At 42.8% G+C, this 20,994-nt stretch overlaps 2 protein-coding genes across 2 annotated transcripts; both read right to left on the bottom strand.

Moving 5' to 3' along the window:
• Positions 1 to 12,609: 12,609 nt before the first annotated feature.
• On the bottom strand, positions 12,610 to 14,840 carry LOC308171843 (uncharacterized protein). The gene is made up of 7 exons (XM_080546743.1): positions 14,711 to 14,840; positions 14,502 to 14,623; positions 14,239 to 14,400; positions 13,842 to 14,092; positions 13,293 to 13,391; positions 12,994 to 13,150; positions 12,610 to 12,866 (listed from the first exon to the last, which is right to left on the bottom strand). The coding sequence occupies exons 2-6, from the start codon at positions 14,560 to 14,562 to the stop codon at positions 13,013 to 13,015; spliced, it is 711 nt and encodes a 236-aa protein (XP_080402869.1). The 5' UTR covers positions 14,563 to 14,623; positions 14,711 to 14,840; the 3' UTR covers positions 12,610 to 12,866; positions 12,994 to 13,012.
• A 161-nt stretch (positions 14,841 to 15,001) lies between these two features.
• Positions 15,002 to 19,864, bottom strand: LOC308171691 (uncharacterized protein; the record flags this gene model as incomplete). The annotated part of the gene is made up of 15 exons (XM_080546565.1): positions 15,002 to 15,194; positions 15,380 to 15,905; positions 16,078 to 16,215; positions 16,610 to 16,696; positions 16,800 to 16,982; positions 17,083 to 17,136; positions 17,226 to 17,339; positions 17,463 to 17,525; positions 17,804 to 17,941; positions 18,154 to 18,295; positions 18,466 to 18,641; positions 18,964 to 19,009; positions 19,257 to 19,303; positions 19,513 to 19,623; positions 19,799 to 19,864. 15 exons carry the CDS (start codon positions 19,862 to 19,864, stop codon positions 15,016 to 15,018), a joined length of 2,070 nt encoding a protein of 689 aa, XP_080402691.1. The 3' UTR covers positions 15,002 to 15,015.
• Between the last annotated feature and the right edge of the window lie 1,130 nt (positions 19,865 to 20,994).

The following is a 20,994-nucleotide window of genomic DNA, read 5'->3' as shown; positions in this document are numbered from 1 at the left end:
GATTTAAAAAGATGTGTTATTAAGTGTCAATGCAGTTAAGTTGATGAGTTCAATTGAATCGATTTTTTAAATATTGTACAACATTAACATTTTGCTCACTTTGTTTATGGAAGCTCAAACATAGTAAACATAGCAACATTGAGCAATTTTTATCCATAATGTCTTTTGGTATCAGAATAACAAGAAAATGCTTTACATTTGTGGCATCAAAATTAAATGTTTTTATCTTAAATAAAGGTTTCTCTTTTTCCCCTAATGTGTCCTGTCAATTGTGTTACTCCTCTCAACTGTGTTACTTTGACTGTCAACTGTGTTACAGGTGAATTTTGTGTCATAAATCTTTTAAATGTTGGCTAAAACTGTAATAACAATGATGGGGGACATTTCTAGAGAGGGAAGTCTTACATAAGGATGTTGAACAACTCTACATTTAGTGTAATGTGGATTTATGTTGAAAAAAGCTTTATCCTTGATGATAGCATCCCACAGAATACCCATTATCCAGCTCAAAATTCATATTTTCAAATCAGTTAGACAGACAACCTCAAAAACCCAAAGTGAATAGATTTAAGACCTTTCAAACAAATGTTTTATCAAATGTGTAGTACTTCATTCTCGTCTTCTATGACACAACTTTTGTCTGTAACACAGTTGACAAAATAATGATTTGCATGTCTATTTTCATTTAAATATTTAAAAAGTAATTAGAGCTTAAGCTTGGCAATTAATGAATTTAGCACATTGGGGGGGTATATTATGGAAACAACTTGATTATTTAGTAAAAAAGCACACTAATTTCTTACATTTTTGGTTGATATGAAATGTACCCCTAATTATAGAATGACTCAGATACCTGGTTGAAAGTAAAATACTTTGAACATCCCTGCATATACATGAAAACACAAAAGGGCATATCAATTCAGCACATTTATGTATACATTACTTGACACCATAATGTCAATGGGAAAAGAGCGGCGCAATGCTACCAGCGATCATTTCAAAACGGAGATAACCGAGGCTACGTTCGTAAATACGCTCTGGAAATCTGATCAACAGTCATGGAATGCCTCTTGTCCAATTTAAATTACGTGGTCCCTTTATGACGTTGCACCTAGTGTGCGTTCAGGCGCTCTCAGAGCAAGATTACGAACACAGCCCAAGAAACGAGAGGAAACAAGTCAACTCCGACATGGATATAACGATTGAGCGCATGCGCCAACGTCTAACAATTAAGTGTTAAATTATATTATATTATAGGTGAAAAATACGGGAGATTTACGGGAAAATATTTAAACGGGAGCACAGCGGGAAAGAAAGGTAAAATACGGGAGAATCCCAGGAAAAACGGGAGGGTTGACAGGTAGTTCCCCCGGGCCTGTATTAGGGTGTGTGTTTTAACTTCACACTTTTTGTAACTGTCAGACACTGACATGATACCACCTAAATGCAATTTATCCAGCCCAACCTCCCAAATGCTTTTTTTCCGGCCCAGTGTGATCAAAAGTAGCCCCTTCAGCAGTAACCCGCCCCATCTGGCAACCCTGATTGAGGGGGAAATGCTCGGGCAAGGCGCAAATGGAGTAGGCCTACCTCTAGCCTAGGCAGTGAGCTGACCTCATGCACTGAAAAACTGTTTAAAATACACTAATGAGTATTGTACTACTTGGACTTCTATTCTGGTTTCATTTTTTTTATTTTATGTTTTAAATATATATTATTTAATTATTATTATTATTATTTATTTTTTTTACCACACATTTTTTCGGCTGGGGGTAAACTCCGCCCATGCTCCCTGTGCAAGGCAGAAACAGAACAGAAACACACACTGCACTGAACAGTCAGGGAGATCGACCGGCAGGGAGTGAGGACATGAACACTCAAGTGCCAAACATACACAGGACACACATTAGTCCATAAGGAGGAGAGGAACAGAGAGTGTAGTAGCATTCCAGTCCACCAGGGGCTGCCAGAGGGAGGCAACCATAACAGTATGGTGTCATTTGCTGCGAAGAGTAGTCTATTATTGGTTAGATCTGTTATGTAGGACTAGATGTTGATATCCCTCGATAGATGCATAAGGCACCGATGAGACTCTGTGGTGTTCAAATGAGCGATGGCATCCTTTGGGTTGTCAAGTGGGCGCCCTCCTTCATGAATGTTTCGCTGATAAGCCCACGACACCTCCAGAGGGTTCAGCAGTGAATCCCAGCGTCCCAGGTTCACTCCCTAGATGCGATCAGCTCATTTGAACGCCCGGGTCGAGTCCTTTCTCTTCATCCACAGCCACTGGCTCCCCTTTTCAGCAGCCCTGGAGAGGTCCTTGATTGCCTGCCGGTGGGTCTTCCCTCGCACTCCCATCTCCCTGAGTAGCCTGGATGTTGAGGTGGCTACGAACCCTCTGCAGCCTACTTCCACTGGGCGTACCTTCGCTGTCCAGCCTTGTTGTTGGGCATCTGCTGCGAGTTCAGTGTACCTCAGCCTCTTCCGCTCGTAGGCCTCCTCCACTGCACCCTCCCAGGGCACAGTGAGCTCGATGATGTAAACGAGCTTGAGCGAGGCTGACCACAGCACAAGGTCTGGTCGCAGGTTGGTGGCTGCGATCTCAGCTGGGAAGCAGAGTTTCTTGTCCAAGTCTGCCAGCAGCTTCCAGTCCCGTGCTCTGCCCAGCTGCCCAGTGTCTGGTCTTATGGTGGTGAGGCTGGCTTGACCCTTGCCCTCCCGAACAAATGGTGCTGGCTGCCGCCGGGATGACGGGGGAGGAAGGGCGTTCACACTTGTCCGTTGACTTTCCAGCACTGCTGCAAGACACCTTAGCACCTGGTCGTGCCGCCAGGTGTAACGGCCTTGGGTGAGGCTGGTCTTGCATCCCACTAAGATGTGCTTCAGTGTTGCTGGACTTTGACATAGAGGGCACGTGGGGTCTTCGCCATACCACTGGCTTAGGTTTGCAGGAGAAGGCAGGACATCGTAGGCAGCCCTGATGGTGAAGCTCGCTCTGAATGCCTCCATCTCCCACAGATCTTTCCAGGAGATCTTCCTCTTTTCCACTCCTTCCCATGCCATCCACTGCCCTTGCTTTGCCTGCGCCACAGCTTGTGCGCGCCTTCCTGCTTCCTCTTCGCGACGTACCTCCTGGACCACCAGCTTGTGCTCTGAGATGGATTGGCCTTGCTCCAGGCCGGTGTACTAATCCCGAGGCCAAGACCACTCCTCCCCTCCTGCACTCGGCCCACAATGTCCCTGTGTCTGAGTGCTGCCTTTGCCTGCTCAGTTGCAGCCAATGGGGTCCACTTCCTCCCAGTGGCCAGGATGGGGGCAGCTTGGGCTACAAATGGATCATTCGAATCCAGAAGCATCATCTCCAGTCTGACTTTGGCACACTTGTACTCCTCTGTCAGACTGGAAATGGGCAGGTGTAACATCCCTTTGCCGTAGAGCCCAATGCTGCTGAGGCACCTGGGAAGGCCAAGCCACTTCCTTGCATATGAGTTGACCAGTCTCTCCAGCTTTTCCACCTTTGAGAGAGGAACTTCATAGAGGGTTAGTGACCACAGGAGACGTGGAAGTAGTCCATACTGCATGCACCAGAGCTTCAGCTTGCCAGGAAGCAGGGTTCTGTCGATGTTCTCCAGGCCGCTGGCTACCTCCTTCCTGAGCTGCTCTACTTGCTCTTTATCTTTGAGGGAGGCATCATACCAACGACCTAGGCTCTTCACAGGCTTCTCGGAGACCGTTGGAATGGGTTCTTTGCCAATGTGGAAGCGGTGGTCTGACAGCTTCCCCTTGACAATGGAGATGCTTCTGGACTTGCTCGGTTTGATCTTCATGCGAGCCAACTCAATGTTTTCCTGGAGCTTTCTTAGTAGCCGTACTGTGCAAGCCTTGGTCGTGGTGAGTGTTGTGAGGTCATCCATGTAGGCTCTGATCGGCGGCAGCCTCAGCCCAGGTCTTATTCGCTGTCCGCCAACCACCCATCGAGAGGCCCGAATAATGACCTCCATGGCCAGGGTGAAGGCCAGCGGGGAGATGGTGCAGCCGGCCATGATTCCCACTTCCAGATGTTGCCATGCTGTGGTGTACTCTGCTGTGGTCACGCAGAGCTGGACGTCCTGGAAGTAGGCCTTGACAAGGGTTGTGAGAGCTGGTGGGATCCTGAAGTAGTCGAAGGCTGTCCACAGGAGGTTGTGAGGGACTGAGCCAAAAGCATTCGCGAGATCCAGGAACACCACGTGGAGATCCGTTCCCTCCTTCTTGGCGACCTGGATCTGATGCCAGATGACACTAGCATGTTCGACACACCCTGAGAAGCCTGAGATGCCTGCTTTCTGGATTGACGTGTCAATCAGGTTGTTTCTTTGCAGGTATCCTGCCAGCCTATGAGCGACCACGCTGAAGAAGATTTTTCCCTCGACATTTAGAAGGCTGATCTGCCGGAACTGTCCGATTTCTGTGGAGTCCTTTTCCTTGGGGATAAGGATATCTCCGGCTCTCCGCCAGGACGTTGGTATCGCCTTCTTTTGCCACACAACTTTCATCAGCTTCCGGAGGACTCTCAGGACATCTGGTGCGTTTTTGTAGAGCCTGTATGGAACTCCGTTGGGACCTGGAGCTGACACGGCCCTTGCTCTACGCACAGTGTTGTCTACTTCACTCCACCTGGGTGGACTGATATCTAGTTCGTGCTCTGGTGGATTGACTGGTGTCATGTCAGGTGGGAGCGTGACCTCTTCCTGGTGTCGGTCATCTGTGCAGCCCTTTTTCAGATGTTCTTCCAGGTGGGCCTTTGCCACTGAGAGACTTCCGCTCTTCTCCTTTGTGAAGAGAGTCTTCACAAATTTGAAAGGATCTTTGTAGAAGCGTGATCTTGTTTGCTCCTTCCTTCTGCGCCTCTTCAGGAGGTTTTCAGCTCTCCTCAGTGTTGCAAGCCTGCTCTTAATTTCTTCCTGCAGCAGGTTTATTCCCTCCTTCTCCTCTGTGGCCTTCCTCCATTGCTTCTTCAGCTGCCTCCTCTCCTTGACTAGTCGGTCTATTTCTGTCTGCCTTCTGGACTTGGTGGGAATTGACTGAGTAGATCGTTTGCCTTCGACCACTCCGAACTGTTCCACTCCATAGGCATAGATGAGGTTGCCCATTCTCTCCAACTTCTTCATGGTGGTGCCTCTGATCCCTTCTAGGATGTTGCAGAGATCCGTGTTGACCTCCTTCCACAGCGTCTTGTTGCAGGACTTTGGCCACTTGACTAATGGCCTTCGCCCTTGGATCTTCTTCTCTGCTGGTGGTCGTGATGTGTTGGATTCAGGTTGCTCTCCTGTGCCTGTGGTTATAAATAACAAACACCAACAATGTAGAAAGAAATAAGAAAGAGGGAATTAAGGCATTCATGGAAAAAAAGCTCTCTAAAACACACATTGTCTGTTCATCTTTGGATCACAGCATTGCATAATACATAATACATCATCATCACAATATGTGGTGCAAACTGAAGCCCACAGTTTGGCTGGTTTACCTGGGGCTGATTCAGACCTGGGACACCAGGTGAATGAGCTCTGACAAGTCAACCAACCATAATAATAAGTCCAGTGGGTGTTGACCAAAGCAGTGGGAATTGAGACATGCATTCATGCAAACTATCTGCTTCTTCACTGCCTTCAAAACAAGGGCATGACTACAACATTTCCCTGACCCCCACACGTGATTCCTAATCTTAATGGCTGGGTATCAATTATGGTGCGTTCAAGGAGGCTTCTCTCTCTGTTTCCTCAATAAAACGGAGGTGATGAGGACAAAGAGTGAACTTCACAGCAGCAACAACAAAGCAATTACAATAAATCAATCAATTAAATAATTTTCCACTTACACAAATGTATCATTCTAAGTTGTGGGAACATAAATCATAGTAGCGCTGTAATGCTATGTTATCACATACTGTGCAGTGCCTATAGATAGTCTAAACACTCTTTCTAAATGTTCACCTTGTCCTGTGAAGTGGTCGTATGTGGAGATGTCCAGTTTCCAGTTTTATTCCTCAAAGTCAAATGTACAGATAGATAGGCACCATCTTATTTTAAGTGAACTATTACTTTGAGTCATGATTAAGGTCTTTTTGTATTTCAATGAGGATTCGATTGTAAAGGAAATTGTGGGGTGTGTTGGCCTAGGCAGATGTGTACCAGCCTAGTGATGCCACATATCTGCAGACATGAACCATCCTAAAGACTCTGTAAAGAGACACTGTGTTTCTAGTTACACATCTAATAAACATGTAATAAATAAAATGTCTTTTAGTTGTCACTGACCACATCTTACCTTTATAACCACAGAGTATCTGTTCAAAGACTATAATGATTTGCCTCTCTATTTCCCTCTCTTAGTTTCCTCTATAAAACAAAGGTGAAGAGTCCAAAGAGCAAACATCACAGCAGCAACAACAACAACAACTCACAATCATCACAGTCAGTCAGTTAATGCATTATGTTAAACTTGATTTGTTCATGTCACAGTAGAAAAACCTTGACTTAACTATTTTAAAAAACCCAGAGAAACAGGGGAAGTGTCTCTGTGAGGGAGAAATGCAACAGGGACTTAACAAACAAAGAGATTGAGATTGAACAATGTTTAAAATGATGTTAACAAACAAAGAGATTGAGACTGAACAATGTCTTCATCTTTTGTTTAAAACAATGTTAATATTAATGATATTATTATAGCTTTGTTGTTTTGAGGAAGTGGTGACTCACTCTGAAAGGTTTTCCCTGATTGCCAAGGTGAACAGGGTTCATCATCTGCACGTGTCACTGATATCTCCTGGTAATGGTTAAACAGGTGAACACACTGTATATAAAGGAGAGAATTACAAGGTAAAAACAACAGAGAAGAAAAGAGACATCCAGTTGAAGAATGAAGACACCTGTGGTTCTGCTGACGTTGCTGTGCTGCTGTCTGTCTGGGGCGCAGGTTCAGAGAGACACTGGAGATGGAGGCAGTGAGAATGACATCACTCAACAGGTTCTCTACAGAGAAGGAGACAGCAGAGTGAAGGACATTCAGACTGAGACACAGAGAACTGAACCTGCAGCCTCAACACTGTCCCAACAAACCTGCCAGCCTGACATCCACGCTGTGCTGAGAGAGATGAGCGCTATGATGGCAGAGCAGAGAGTCCAGATGAGACACACACAGGACAGACTGAGGGCCAGTGAGAGCCAGGTGGAGGAGCTGAAGACAAAGAATGAAGGTGAGAGCCAGGTAAAATGTATTGTGTGACAATTACTAATAAATGAGCTTATATACCCAAAATATAAAGTTAACTGTATTGTGTGGCTCTGTTAAGTCCTCAGATTCAGAGATTTGTCTATGAATCTGAGAGTGGTCATATTCAGTTTTTGTCTATGTTTGTATTACAGCCCAAGACACAAAACTTGCTGCATTGACAGCCCACTCTGAGAGTCAGAGGAGAGAAAATGAAGGTATAGTTAGTGTGTTAAAAACACAATATATTTGACTTACCTTGGAAACCTGGTTTACAGTTTTGGTTGACTCAGGCCTCTGCAATGTTTCTTTTCAGCACAAGCCATTGAGCTTACCTCCTTGAAAGCCAGGTCACACCACACTGACAGTCAAGTGGAGGAGCTGAGGAGGGGAAATGAAGGTAACATCAGAAAATATTCTTAACAGTATTTACAATCAGCGTCAGGTGACAAGCAGCTTATAAAACATTTTATTTTGATAGGCTTGTATAGATAATCACAGCCAACAAACTATCAACTGCAAATTTATCAAATATATACTATATATATATATATATATATATATTTAGTAGATATAGATATACATACACTCACACACACACACACACACACACACACACACACACACACACACACACACACACACATATTGTCAGGTTGTTAATGACAGTAGTATCATGTCAGTCCTTGTTAATGACAGTAGTACCATGTCAGGTTGTTAATGACAGTAGTACCATGTCAGGTTGTTAATGACAGTAGTACCATGTCAGGTTGTTAATGACAGTAGTACCATGTCAGGTTGTTAATGACAGTAGTACCATGTCAGGTTGTTAATGACAGTAGTACCATGTCAGGTTGTTAATGACAGTAGTATCATGTCAGGTTGTTAATGACAGTAGTACCATGTCAGTCCTTGTTAATGACAGTAGTACCATGTCAGGTTGTTAATGACAGTAGTACCATGTCAGGTTGTTAATGACAGTAGTACCATGTCAGGTTGTTAATGACAGTAGTATCATGTCAGGTTGTTAATGACAGTAGTACCATGACAGGTTGTTAATGACAGTAGTACCATGATGACAGGTTGTTAATGACAGTAGTACCATGTCAGGTTGTTAATGACAGTAGTACCATGTCAGTCCTTGTTAATGACAGTAGCACCATGTCAGGTTGTTAATGACAGTAGTACCATGTCAGGTTGTTAATGACAGTAGTACCATGTCAGTCCTTGTTAATGACAGTAGTACCATGTCAGTCCTTGTTAATGACAGTAGTACCATGTCAGGTTGTTAATGACAGTAGTACCATGTCAGGTTGTTAATGACAGTAGTACCATGTCAGGTTGTTAATGACAGTAGTACCATGTCAGGTTGTTAATGACAGTAGTACCATGACAGGTTGTTAATGACAGTAGTACCATGATGACAGGTTGTTAATGACAGTAGTACCATGTCAGGTTGTTAATGACAGTAGTACCATGGCAGGTTGTTAATGACAGTAGTACCATGTCAGTCCTTGTTAATGACAGTAGCACCATGTCAGTCCTTGTTAATGACAGTAGTACCATGTCAGGTTGTTAATGACAGTAGTACCATGTCAGGTTGTTAATGACAGTAGTACCATGTCAGGTTGTTAATGACAGTAGTACCATGTCAGGTTGTTAATGACAGTAGTACCATGTCAGGTTGTTAATGACAGCAGTACCATGTCAGGTTGTTAATGACAGTAGTACCATGTCAGGTTGTTAATGACAGTAGTACCATGTCAGTCCTTGTTATTGACAGTAGTACCATGTCAGGTTGTTAATGACAGTAGTACCATGTCAGGTTGTTAATGACAGTAGTACCATGTCAGGTTGTTAATGACAGTAGTACCATGTCAGGTTGTTAATGACAGTAGTACCATGTCAGGTTGTTAATGACAGTAGTACCATGTCAGGTTGTTAATGACAGTAGTACCATGTCAGGTTGTTAATGACAGTAGTACCATGTCAGGTTGTTAATGACAGTAGTACCATGTCAGGTTGTTAATGACAGTAGTACCATGTCAGGTTGTTAATGACAGTAGTACCATGTCAGGTTGTTAATGACAGTAGTACCATGTCAGGTTGTTAATGACAGTAGTACCATGTCAGGTTGTTAATGACAGTAGTACCATGTCAGGTTGTTAATGACAGTAGTACCATGTCAGGTTGTTAATGACAGTAGTACCATGACAGGTTGTTAATGACAGTAGCACCATGTCAGGTTGTTAATGACAGTAGTACCATGTCAGGTTGTTAATGACAGTAGTACCATGTCAGGTTGTTAATGACAGTAGTACCATGTCAGGTTGTTAATGACAGTAGTACCATGACAGGTTGTTAATGACAGTAGTACCATGACAGGTTGTTAATGACAGTAGTACCATGTCAGGTTGTTAATGACAGTAGTACCATGTCAGGTTGTTAATGACAGTAGCACCATGTCAGGTTGTTAATGACAGTAGTACCATGTCAGGTTGTTAATGACAGTAGTACCATGTCAGGTTGTTAATGACAGTAGTACCATGTCAGGTTGTTAATGACAGTAGTACCATGTCAGGTTGTTAATGACAGTAGTACCATGTCAGGTTGTTAATGACAGTAGCACCATGTCAGGTTGTTAATGACAGTAGTACCATGTCAGGTTGTTAATGACAGTAGTACCATGTCAGTCCTTGTTAATGACAGTAGCACCATGTCAGGTTGTTAATGACAGTAGTATCATGTCAGGTTGTTAATGACAGTAGTACCATGTCAGTCCTTGTTAATGACAGTAGCACCATGTCAGGTTGTTAATGACAGTAGTACCATGTCAGGTTGTTAATGACAGTAGTACCATGTCAGTCCTTGTTAATGACAGTAGCACCATGTCAGGTTGTTAATGACAGTAGTACCATGTCAGGTTGTTAATGACAGTAGCACCATGTCAGGTTGTTAATGACAGTAGTACCATGTCAGGTTGTTAATGACAGTAGTACCATGACAGGTTGTTAATGACAGTAGTATCATGTCAGGTTGTTAATGACAGTAGTACCATGTCAGGTTGTTAATGACAGTAGTACCATGTCAGGTTGTTAATGACAGTAGCACCATGTCAGGTTGTTAATGACAGTAGTACCATGTCAGGTTGTTAATGACAGTAGTACCATGTCAGTCCTTGTTAATGACAGTAGTACCATGACAGGTTGTTAATGACAGTAGCACCATGTCAGGTTGTTAATGACAGTAGTACCATGTCAGGTTGTTAATGACAGTAGTACCATGTCAGTCCTTGTTAATGACAGTAGTACCATGTCAGGTTGTTAATGACAGTAGCACCATGTCAGGTTGTTAATGACAGTAGTACCATGTCAGGTTGTTAATGACAGTAGTACCATGTCAGGTTGTTAATGACAGTAGTACCATGTCAGGTTGTTAATGACAGTAGTACCATGACAGGTTGTTAATGACAGTAGTACCATGACAGGTTGTTAATGACAGTAGTACCATGACAGGTTATTAATGACAGTAGTACCATGTCAGGTTGTTAATGACAGTAGTACCATGACAGGTTGTTAATGACAGTAGTACCATGACAGGTTGTTAATGACAGTAGTACCATGACAGGTTGTTAATGACAGTAGTACCATGTCAGGTTGTTAATGACAGTAGTACCATGTCACGTTGTTAATGACAGTAGTACCATGACAGGTTGTTAATATCCCGGACGGTGTCCCTTCCTGAGGTCTGGTTACCCCTTAATATCCAGGACTACAGTGTCCTTTCCTGATGTCTGGTTACCCTTTTATATCCAGGACTTAGCTACTGTCCCTTCCTTAGACCTCGGCGGGTCTATTACACGTTAATACAAGATGTGCTTATATCAGACAGTGGTGTTCAATAATTTATAGAATGTCAATTTAATTCATTTGTCAATTTAATTAATTATTATCCTTACTTTGTGACGGATCTTCACAGACACAGATCAGAATGGGTTTGACACACGATTCAGGCCCAGCACTTCCACCTAAAACATTATTGTCTACCTAAGCAGATTTCATTAAATGGCTCTGCTCACCTGTTTTGTCTTGGTACCGTGGAAGTGCTCAGTCCGAATCCAGCCTCGCCCACTCCTCCTTGCGTCACCAATTTTGTAAGGCGATCAACTTCTCCAGAATTGATTTAATTGAGTCGTCACTTACAAGCGAGTTCGTTTAATCTCAACGAGACGTCCTTGATATAACTTCTTAAGATAAAATGATCCAATCAAATATTAGGCACCACTACTGAACTGTTCATTAAGAGAATATTTATTCAAGCACATCAGCAAGCAATAATAGTTCATGGAAAAGTGGTCCCATCTAGTTTCACCTCCGCAGGCCAGTATCAGCTAGCCGTCAATAGGTTAACTGCAGAAGCTTCACCAAACAAGAACCCTGTTTAGCCTTGGTACATAGTCCTTTATACACTTGATTTAACATTTGGGGCTGGGCTGTCCCTCCCCCCCTATCTGGTAGTTTTTTAATTGTCAGCATAAAATCTGTTGCAGCTGTGAGCAAGTGTTTTAGTTAGTTATGTGGCCTTCAACTCCTCTCTGTGTGGGTGCGAGAGTGTACTGTGTGTTATCTTCTTCTTCTGGCCTCCCTCTGTGTCCCTCTGCGGTCACACCCCCTGTCTGGGGCTCGTTAATCACATATGAACACACAGCTATGTATTTAAGAAACAGGTAAGCATATGCACACAGTTATGTTTTTAGGATGTACAGACATTTTTATACAGTTACCTTGGGTATATTCTACGTGCGTTCTAAAGCACTGATTGGCCAGTTATTTGATCATCAAACCCATTCCCTGGGGTCATGACTAGGTCAGTAGGCTATGTTCTTATCAGAATAGCTTGTGAAAACATAACTGTTGAAGTTACACAGTCCTATGACTTAGGATTCGATTAACAAGTTAAAATATAGTATAGAAGAATAGACTTTTCATTAATCATTAGTTATGAAAGTATAAAATCAGTAGAGAAAAATAGAATATCATAACAGCAGGTGTAAAATGGTTGTTAGCACATAGGTAAAAATATGTAATTTACAGGCGGTTTGAATCATAAAACTTTCTTTTAGTCAGGAGCTTGTCTTCTTCTTGTCGCTCAAAAACAGAACCTCTCTTTTGGCTAATTGCGAGACCTTCCTATTGTTCTCAACTGACCTCAGTCACATATTATTTAAATGAGCACATAGTACATGATTTATCACTTCTAGTTATTTTAATACAAATTCCCAACAATAACCACGGAAGGTTGCATTTTTGCAAGGTTGCAAAGTACAGAACTTTGCATTTAAAATCTGTAGGCTGCCAATGTTAAATCACAATTGTCCATATTTACTTGCTCTTTGATCTTGTTACAAAATAATTAACTAAATTATTATTGCAATAAAGAATGGAGATCAAATAAATCAAATTATTTTTTATTACGGATAATCGCTGGTGATTATCATTTGTTTGTTCCACAGCATTTGAACAGGCTGGAGGCTGTTCTCTTCATCCTGGTGAAGAGGGAAGTTTTACTGCCCTTCTCTGTTGGAGGAGATGATCTTTCATCTTTCCCTTTGAAGGACTCTGCAGAGACAGGAGGATGGTATAGGTGAGCAGCTTTTCTCGTCAATTCAGCTGAATGTGCAAAATCTTTAATCGAATAGTACATGGGGTTATATATTTAATCTTGACAGAACAGTGGTTTACTTACTTGTATACCGAATGTCCAATTAATGTGCCTTAAACAACGAGTCCAGTTTTGTCCTGTTCGCTATTTGCAGTGCTTTGAAAGCCTCCGAAAGATTCTTCTTATGTTGAGAACGCTCCCTTCTCAACCTCTCATTTTCTTTTTTCAATTTCAGGTTTTCCTAAGAAGAAGAAAAGCAAATGACTCTTCACTGGCACAAAAACATTCAGTAAACACACACACAAAAAAACATGGTGACGTCACTTTTCTTGCAATGCATATTATTTAAACTATAACTGGTACTGAGGTACATTATTCTTTACCTCTTTGGTTTGCCCATTGTTCCCAGAGTCACTCATTAGATGAGAACTTCCTTGAAGCTTCAGAAGATGACATGAGAGGTGCTTGATAAACTGGTCCAACTGAATTAGAGTGAGGGATCAAAGTCAGCAACAGGATCCACTACAGCAGGCAGAGCCTGGTTAACTGTGCACACATCACAGTTATACATCAGTTAGATCTGACCACTCTGATCACACATCACAGTTATACATCAGTTAGATCCCACCACTCTGATTGGCACAGTCTGATTGGTTGAAAGGTGCATTCCACCGTGCTTAAATAATATACAACAGCAAAACCACTTTGCTGTTCTATTTGACTGATCACTGCACACACTGTGACAGGAACAATGTCTCCTTTCCCAGGCTTCTAAAAAAATTCACTTCACTAAATAAAGATAACGGCAGATTTGACTTTGCTTACGTACAGTATATCATAGCATGTGTGGTGATTAAGTCATAATAGCGTCACAGTAATGTAACACAGTAATATCTTGGACAGTGTTACAGCAGTGCTTGAGGTGGACTCACTGTTGACTGTGACTCAGGATGGGAGTTATCGCTGAACTCCTGTATTAACTTGACCATCTTGTCAGACAGTGTCTTCGACTCTGCTATCAGCCTCTGGTGGGTGATGTAGTCATCATTCTGGGCAGTGACGTGGAGAGTCTTCTCAGAGCACAGCGTGGACAGACTACTGTTTATTGAAGATGGGTCATCCATGCTCTGGCTGCTTTGTGACATGTTGTTATTGTCTTTCTTAGCATGGTCTCTTCTCCCTGCTGTAACAAAAAAATTCTATCTTTATCCAAACCATTGTACAGTTCTCAGTGTTAGTTCATAAGAGTTACAAGATTTTCAAGAGCAACAGTATGAGGTGTTTCCCCAACACTGACTCCTTATGACAGACACATCCCAGAGTCCTTACTTGTATCTGAGGAAGCTCTGCACTCTACATAGTTGATGTTGATAATCTCCAGAGGTTTTCCCTCTGTGTGTTTCATCCGCAGCACGTCCTTATCAGTGAGCTGAGCTTTTATCTTCTGGATCTCAGAGCTGAGTTGACTCAACTTGGGATTGTCTGCGGAGTCTACAATGAGAAAGAAAGAAGCCATTATGAGTTTAATAGAATCAGTAGTGTTTTTTAAAAACATTTATAGGGAATGACTGCAGGGAGAGCATGGTCCTTACCTGTAGGGCTGACTGTAGGAGCCTTCAACTGTTTGGATTCCTGCTTCTCCACAGGCAACATCTTGAGGAGCTCATGGCTGTGGGCAAGCTGCTTCTGGTAGGCATCCGTTTCTCCTTTCAACCTTAGATAGAAACAACATCTCCTAATAACACATTTTAACATAGAAGCCAAGGAAAAGGTTTGTATTTCTACCTGTGGTTCTACCTACCTGTTGATCTCTTCCTGTGTGGAGGAGAGGGCACTCTGTAAGGCCCCGTTCTTGTCCACTGCATACGTGAGGTCATCTCTCAGTCTCTCTCTCTCCTCCCTCAGTGTGTTGTAGTCTGTCTGGAGCTGGGTGAACTCAGAGGCCTCCACAAAACATTCTTGGAATCCTGCAAAAAAAGCTCCAATTAAGTCTGTTGGGTCTACTTGATGATAAGTTACATAATCAATCTAGTTGGAGGTGTAGCAGCTCCAGAGTGCAATAAAAACGTACAATAAACATGTGTTTAGTGGTGCAAAAAGATGTGCCTAACTGTGTGACTTACCTGGCAGGTCTGGGCCTGTCTCTGACTTACCTGGCTGGTGCTGGGTTGGCATCTGAGCTCTGTGGTTCTCCAGCTGTCCTTGAGCCAGGAGGCTCTCCTGGAGGCTCTCCTGTTGCTGCTGCACCAGCCCCAGGAGCTCCTCCAGCGCTCCAGAGGGCATCGCTTTACAACCAACACAGTACGAAATGCAGTATTATCAGTCTGCATAAATGAGCACTGCTTTGGGTCCACCGTCAGGAGCAGGACACCAATGAAACCAAACATTGTTACCGTAGTTACTGACATAACATTCAACTAAGGGATTTGATAACAAAATGTTGTTCCTGTAATTGCTGTAAAGGTTGCACCTAGGTTCTGATTCATTTTTGCCATGCATCGGTCATCCTCAGGCTCTTTGTCCACTGTGACAGAGGAGGGGGTGAAACTAGATCCGATATCCAGCTGGCTGTGCAGGGTCTCGTTGAAGCTTTCACTGGCCCCCACTCTGTCTAGCAGGCTCCCATTCTCTCTCTGCAGGATCTGGAGACACCTGTCACACCTATCCTTGTCTATTGTGGGCTGAGCCAACATGGCCTCTGTTTCCTCCAGTCTCAGTTCCAGCTGCTCCACCTTGCTGTTGCTGTCCTCAGTCTGACCCTGTAGCTTCTCTTCAGTCAGATGATTATCCTCCAGATGTTTTTCAGGGGTTTGAACCAAAATGTCTTCCATCTCCTTGAGTTTCAGTTCCAGTCGGTCAACACTTTGGTTGCTTTTCTCAGCTTGACCTTGCAACCTCTCTATTTCAAGTTGACAGTTAGACAGTTGTAGAGACAGATTTGAGGAGTTGTCGTTCTCTTTCCCTTTAACCGCAGTGAGGATCTCATCCTTGGCACTCTGGGAAGGAGTTATAAAGTCACATTCATACCGTCATCTTTAACATGCTATGTCTTGATTTCGTGTGAATGAATCAATATTTGGGTCTTCAGATTTGTCACGAGCAGGCCAGATAGGGACAAGAATCATCTCGGTCTTGACTCTTATGTAGGTTTAAAGGGTTTCAACCTACATTGATAGCATCTTGGATGTGGGAAAGAAGGTTGTCCTGGGTAGGAGGGTTCATTTGGGTCTCCCGTAGAGATCTATGGAGCTGATCAATCTCCCTAAACTTCTCCTCAGTCACTGAGGGCATTTCTTCTCTGGCTCTCTGGAAAATAACAAAACAAAACAAGGGTACACTAAACATGTTGTCCCCCACAGATAGTGCCCCTCTATAAAAGGAGAGTGATGGAGAAACCTGTCAATGAAGACAGATGTTTATTCATAAACGTTTTATTATGACACTGGTTGTCTCTGTTTTATAGTGTTCCTAGTGTCTTGGTGCACTGCTAGGGCTTCTCTCTTGGCACGATCACCTTCTGTGACCAAAGAGAACAATTGTTTGGGAGCCATTAGGCTACTATTGTACTAACTCTGTTGACATTCAAATATTACTTCCAAATGTGTTAAGCTACACTCTACTACTGTATTAGGCTACACTCCTAGAGCTGGATTTTTATCCAGACTGAAAAGTTACCGGAAGAGAGAACTTTGGAGCTCACCTCAGAGGTGTCCTCTAACTCTCTCAGCTGCTGCTGTAACACTGACTCCTGCTGGTGAGGAGTGGTACTGTCTGAACATGTGTACACCTTTGAAAGAAGAGATCACTTGTAACATGTATGTATGTTGACAAAAATGTCCAAACATATATATATTTTTTTCAGATAAGGGTTGTGATGGGTAGATTGTTACCTGTGGAAGTTTGTCCTTCAGTTGACAGTTGACGGTGGCCTCCAGCTCTTTCAGTTGACAGTTGAGTGTCTGGATGGTGGCCTTCTGCTCCGTCAGTTTGATGTCCTTCTCTGCCAGAACAACGCTCATCACTTCCATCTCCTCCCTGGACTGTTCCAGAGCGTCCTGAAGCTCCTGAAGCCCCTGAGGGACAAAGAGAGAAAGATCAATGCAGTTCTTCATAAGCACACACTCTCTATTTATACCGGGACAGCTCAAAAGAGAAAAATGGCTGTTTCATTACCATCATCTCTGAGTCGCACTTGATCTTCTGGTCGGCCAGGTCATTCTCAAGAGCCTATGAAAGACAACAACAACATTCACATATGGACACCATGGGCAACTGAAGCCATTTAGATTGATGTGAGATGGACAGATTGATCTTACGTGGATGGCGTCTTCATGACTAAACAGCAGGTTGTTGAGGGTTTGAAGATCCTCCTCCTTCTCCTGCAGGCTTGCCTGGAGTTGACCTATGATGTCTTCCTCACTGCTGTTACACTGAATAATAGTGACATGGGAGACAGGTCATATATTGGTGTTGTTTTAACCCACTTATTAAATCACATCAAACAATAGACATAGTGGTATTTAAAAGACAAGCTGAACTGTGTGTATTCTCACATCAACAACCTCTTCTGTTTCACTCCACTTGTCATTCTGAGGGGAGTCCTTCTCCAACGCCAGCTAGATCATGAGATGGTTGGCAGGCAAATGTAATGTCTTTAGAATCATATTAGTTAAGTGTGGCTCAAAGTGTGTGTGTGTGTGTGTGTGTGTGTGTGTGTGTGTGTGTGTGTGTGTGTGTGTGTGTGTGTGTGTGTGAGAGAGTGTGTATTTGTTGGTGTGTGTGTGATTGTTTGTTGGTGTGTGTGTGTGTGTGTTTGTTGGTGTGTGTGTGTGTGTTTGTAGGTGTGTGTGTGTGTGTGTGTGTTTGTAGGTGTGTGTGTGTGTGTGTGTTTTACCTGTAACTGTAGTTTGCGCTTGAGCATCTGAATGGTGTCTCTCAGCGCCTGGTCCATCAGTTGAAACTCTCTCTCAGCCAGCAGGAAATCCTTTAATGAAACCTCCTCTGTGGATCGCTCCACCCTGTCCTGCATCTCCTGAACAGTAAGATCAACAACATTACCACTTGTGTTTTACATTGGATCGCCCATTTTTTTGCTGCGCATATAGAATTCATGGCTTCATCTTGAACCGAACCTTCAGCTGTCTGTCATATATGAACAATGACATTCAGCAATTTGTTTGTATTCCAACCAACATACTGTATACATACTGTAGTAACACATTCTAAAAAGGAGACATGTCTGACCTGCAGGTGGATGAGGGAGGAGCGTTGGCGGTCAGCATCGTTTGCCTCCTGGTCCCCGCTGCCTTGTCCTGCGCCACTGTTCCTCAGCAGGTCGATCACAGCATCCTGAGACTTGACAGACGCCTGGAGCTGCTCTATGAGGCTGAGAGACAGAGAGAGAGAGAGACAGAGAGAGAATATATACGCATATCGTCAGTGCTCACTGCATATTTGCATGAGAAAAAGTATTTTGATTTAATGAGATTTCCTGGATAAACGTTAAAATAACAACAACAACAACAAGAACAACTAAAAAACACTGGTCCTTCTCACATGTCCTTCTCCTGCAGTAAGAGCTGCAGATTCTGGCGTGTGTCCTGGTCTTGTGGTGGTGGTGGTGCATCAGTCTGAGTGAGCGCGTCAGACTGGGAGGAGCTCTGAGTGTCTTTCTCCAGCTCCACCACACGCCTCCTCTCCTGCCCCAGCACGGCCGTCAGATCCCTCACCTCCTGATGGAACACAGGATGATGGGAAAGGGTTGAAATGACCCAGGGGTCCAGGGGCACTGAGGCTAGTTCAGGGGTACTGAGGCTAGTTCAGGGGCGCCCTTGAGAAGTCATATAGATTTCAGATCATGGGAATATACTGCTTGGGTTATGTTGTCCTATCTTCTCTCAAATCAAAGAACAGCAGGATTTCCACTATTAGGGGCCACAATGCACCTTCACAATACACCTTCACAATGCACCTTCACAATACACCTTCAGCAACATTATGTCCTTCAGCAACATTTGTGATAGAATTATTTTTTTTACTCTGTGGTTTACTTACCTGTTCTAGCATGGTGAGGGCCTCCATTAGCTGGACACTGTTTTCTCTGGGTCGTACAGACACACATTAGATACCATACATGAATACATATATTACATACAAACACACATTACATATCATACATGAATACATATTCTATTACATACCAACACACATTAGATATCATACATGAATACATATATTACAAACAAACACACATTAGATACCATACATGAATACATATATTACATACAAACACACATTAGATATCATACATGAATACATATATTCTACTTAAAAGGTTGCACACTTACAGGTGTGCAATCTTCAGTTGCTCCAGTTCGACCTTCAGGTCAATGTTCTGTATTTTAAAATAAAAGAAACATTTAATTAAGCTTCATGAGAGAGTGTGTTGACCTCCAATACCACGGTTTCCCTGCAGATTGACCTGAACAGTAATCCAAGATGAATGGATATAGCCATATCACTATATCAATCGAAGCTAATCGGTTAGATTAATTGAAATAGCCACTTCACAGTTCATAACTTTGATGTTTAACTGTCACTCACTGTATTGTACATTTCCGCCACCGAGGCACCACACTTCTGCTCAATGCTGTCGTTGTAGTGGTAAATACACAGCTTAAGGCTGAAGTTCTCCTTCTTTAAATCGGAGATTGTCTGCAAAGACATGTCATCATCACATCACACTGTTAGACTGTTTGAACAAGCATAAAACCTGGGAATGGTGTGAGAACCACCATCTATATAAGTGCAGATCCAAAGACACATAAAAACATATCAATTAATTGCAAGAAGTGTTGTTCAATGAAAAGAGACGTCGTGAAATATAAACCTGTAAAGTCTCCTTGAAGCTGATACTATCAGCTGAGGCCTTCTCGCCACTAGTCATCCTCTTCATCTGCAACACAACAAGAGTTCAGATCTCACATTCTGGTCGACTTGTTACGTGAAGTCAAAGTAGCTTTAGACGGGATCGAATAGAAACAGATTCAAATGATAATGAGTTGAAGACAGCACAAGGGAACGGGACACTGTGGATTAAACGGTAAGGTTACAATAACTGTTTTTAATTGATTAACGTTACTTTGTATGGATAAATTTACTTTCTTGACCACAAACTAACCGTTAATGCGAATAACGTTGAGCGTGTGTGTTGTCAGAAATTGCTAGGAAGCTGGGCGCAAAATTAACTTTTATCCACCGTCCAAATCGACAAATTGGTGAACATTCAGATTTTACCAGCCACTCAATAGATTAACGTCATTGTTGTTGGTTTTTTGGCTGGTGAGTGAAGCAAATCTACCAGCCTAAAAGTTTGGGCCAGGTTTGGGAGCTAGCAAGCTATAGCAATCTAGCTAGCACAATTACTAGCATTCTACATGTCTATTTTACATGGATATTACTTGGTTATTTCCAGTAATTACTGCATAATTAACGGCCTGTAATTTAAAGGGCTACCAAAAAGACTTCTGATGAATCAGAAACTATTCTGATTTTAAATACTATTTTTGTTATAATGCAGGTGGATAATACAGGTGGACCATCCATGACTGAGGACAGTGATACAGTTGGACCATCTGTGACTGAGGACAGAGTTCAGAGTAAGGATGTGTCCAGGGATGATGTTTAAGAATGTGTCCAGGTGCAGCAGCAGCACTTGAGGGGAGCAGAAGCCCCACACTGTTCGAGGACTAAATCAAGAACTACAACACTTTGGGAATGCCTGTCTGTCATGAGGATATGTACTGTCAGAGATATGTACTGTTGCAGTGATGATAGGTTCTGACTTCCATGTTTTCAGTATGTAGAGTATATGATGTTTTGCTTTTTAAAAAAAATATGTTCTCAAATGAAGCTGTGGCTGCCTCTCCCTGTCTCACCTCTGTTGTTAATGTTAATAAATAATGATACATTATGTTGAAAGACTTGAATATTGATGTTATCAAACTTTTACATGTGTTAATACGTTTAGCTAAAAACATTTTAAGAATGTTTGGGCATAATGTTTTAACAGGGTTTTCAGTAAAC

Source organism: Nansenia antarctica (genome assembly GCF_963989245.1).
Source record: "Nansenia antarctica genome assembly, chromosome: 16".
Lineage (NCBI taxonomy): Eukaryota > Metazoa > Chordata > Actinopteri > Argentiniformes > Microstomatidae > Nansenia > Nansenia antarctica.
This window is presented reverse-complemented; position numbering and strand designations above follow the sequence as displayed.

Bases quoted from the DNA above. Each gene is read 5' to 3' on its own strand.
- LOC308171843 (XM_080546743.1), bottom strand. From the start codon at position 14,562: ATGTTGCCTGTGGAGAAGCAGGAATCCAAACAGTTGAAGGCTCCTACA. The intron at 14,093-14,238 runs GTAAGGACTCTG...TTTTTGTTACAG, and splicing joins CAGAGCTTCCTCAGATACAA to CAGGGAGAAGAGACCATGCT. The intron at 13,392-13,841 runs GTGAGTCCACCT...ACTCTAATTCAG, and splicing joins ATCCTGAGTCACAGTCAACA to TTGGACCAGTTTATCAAGCA.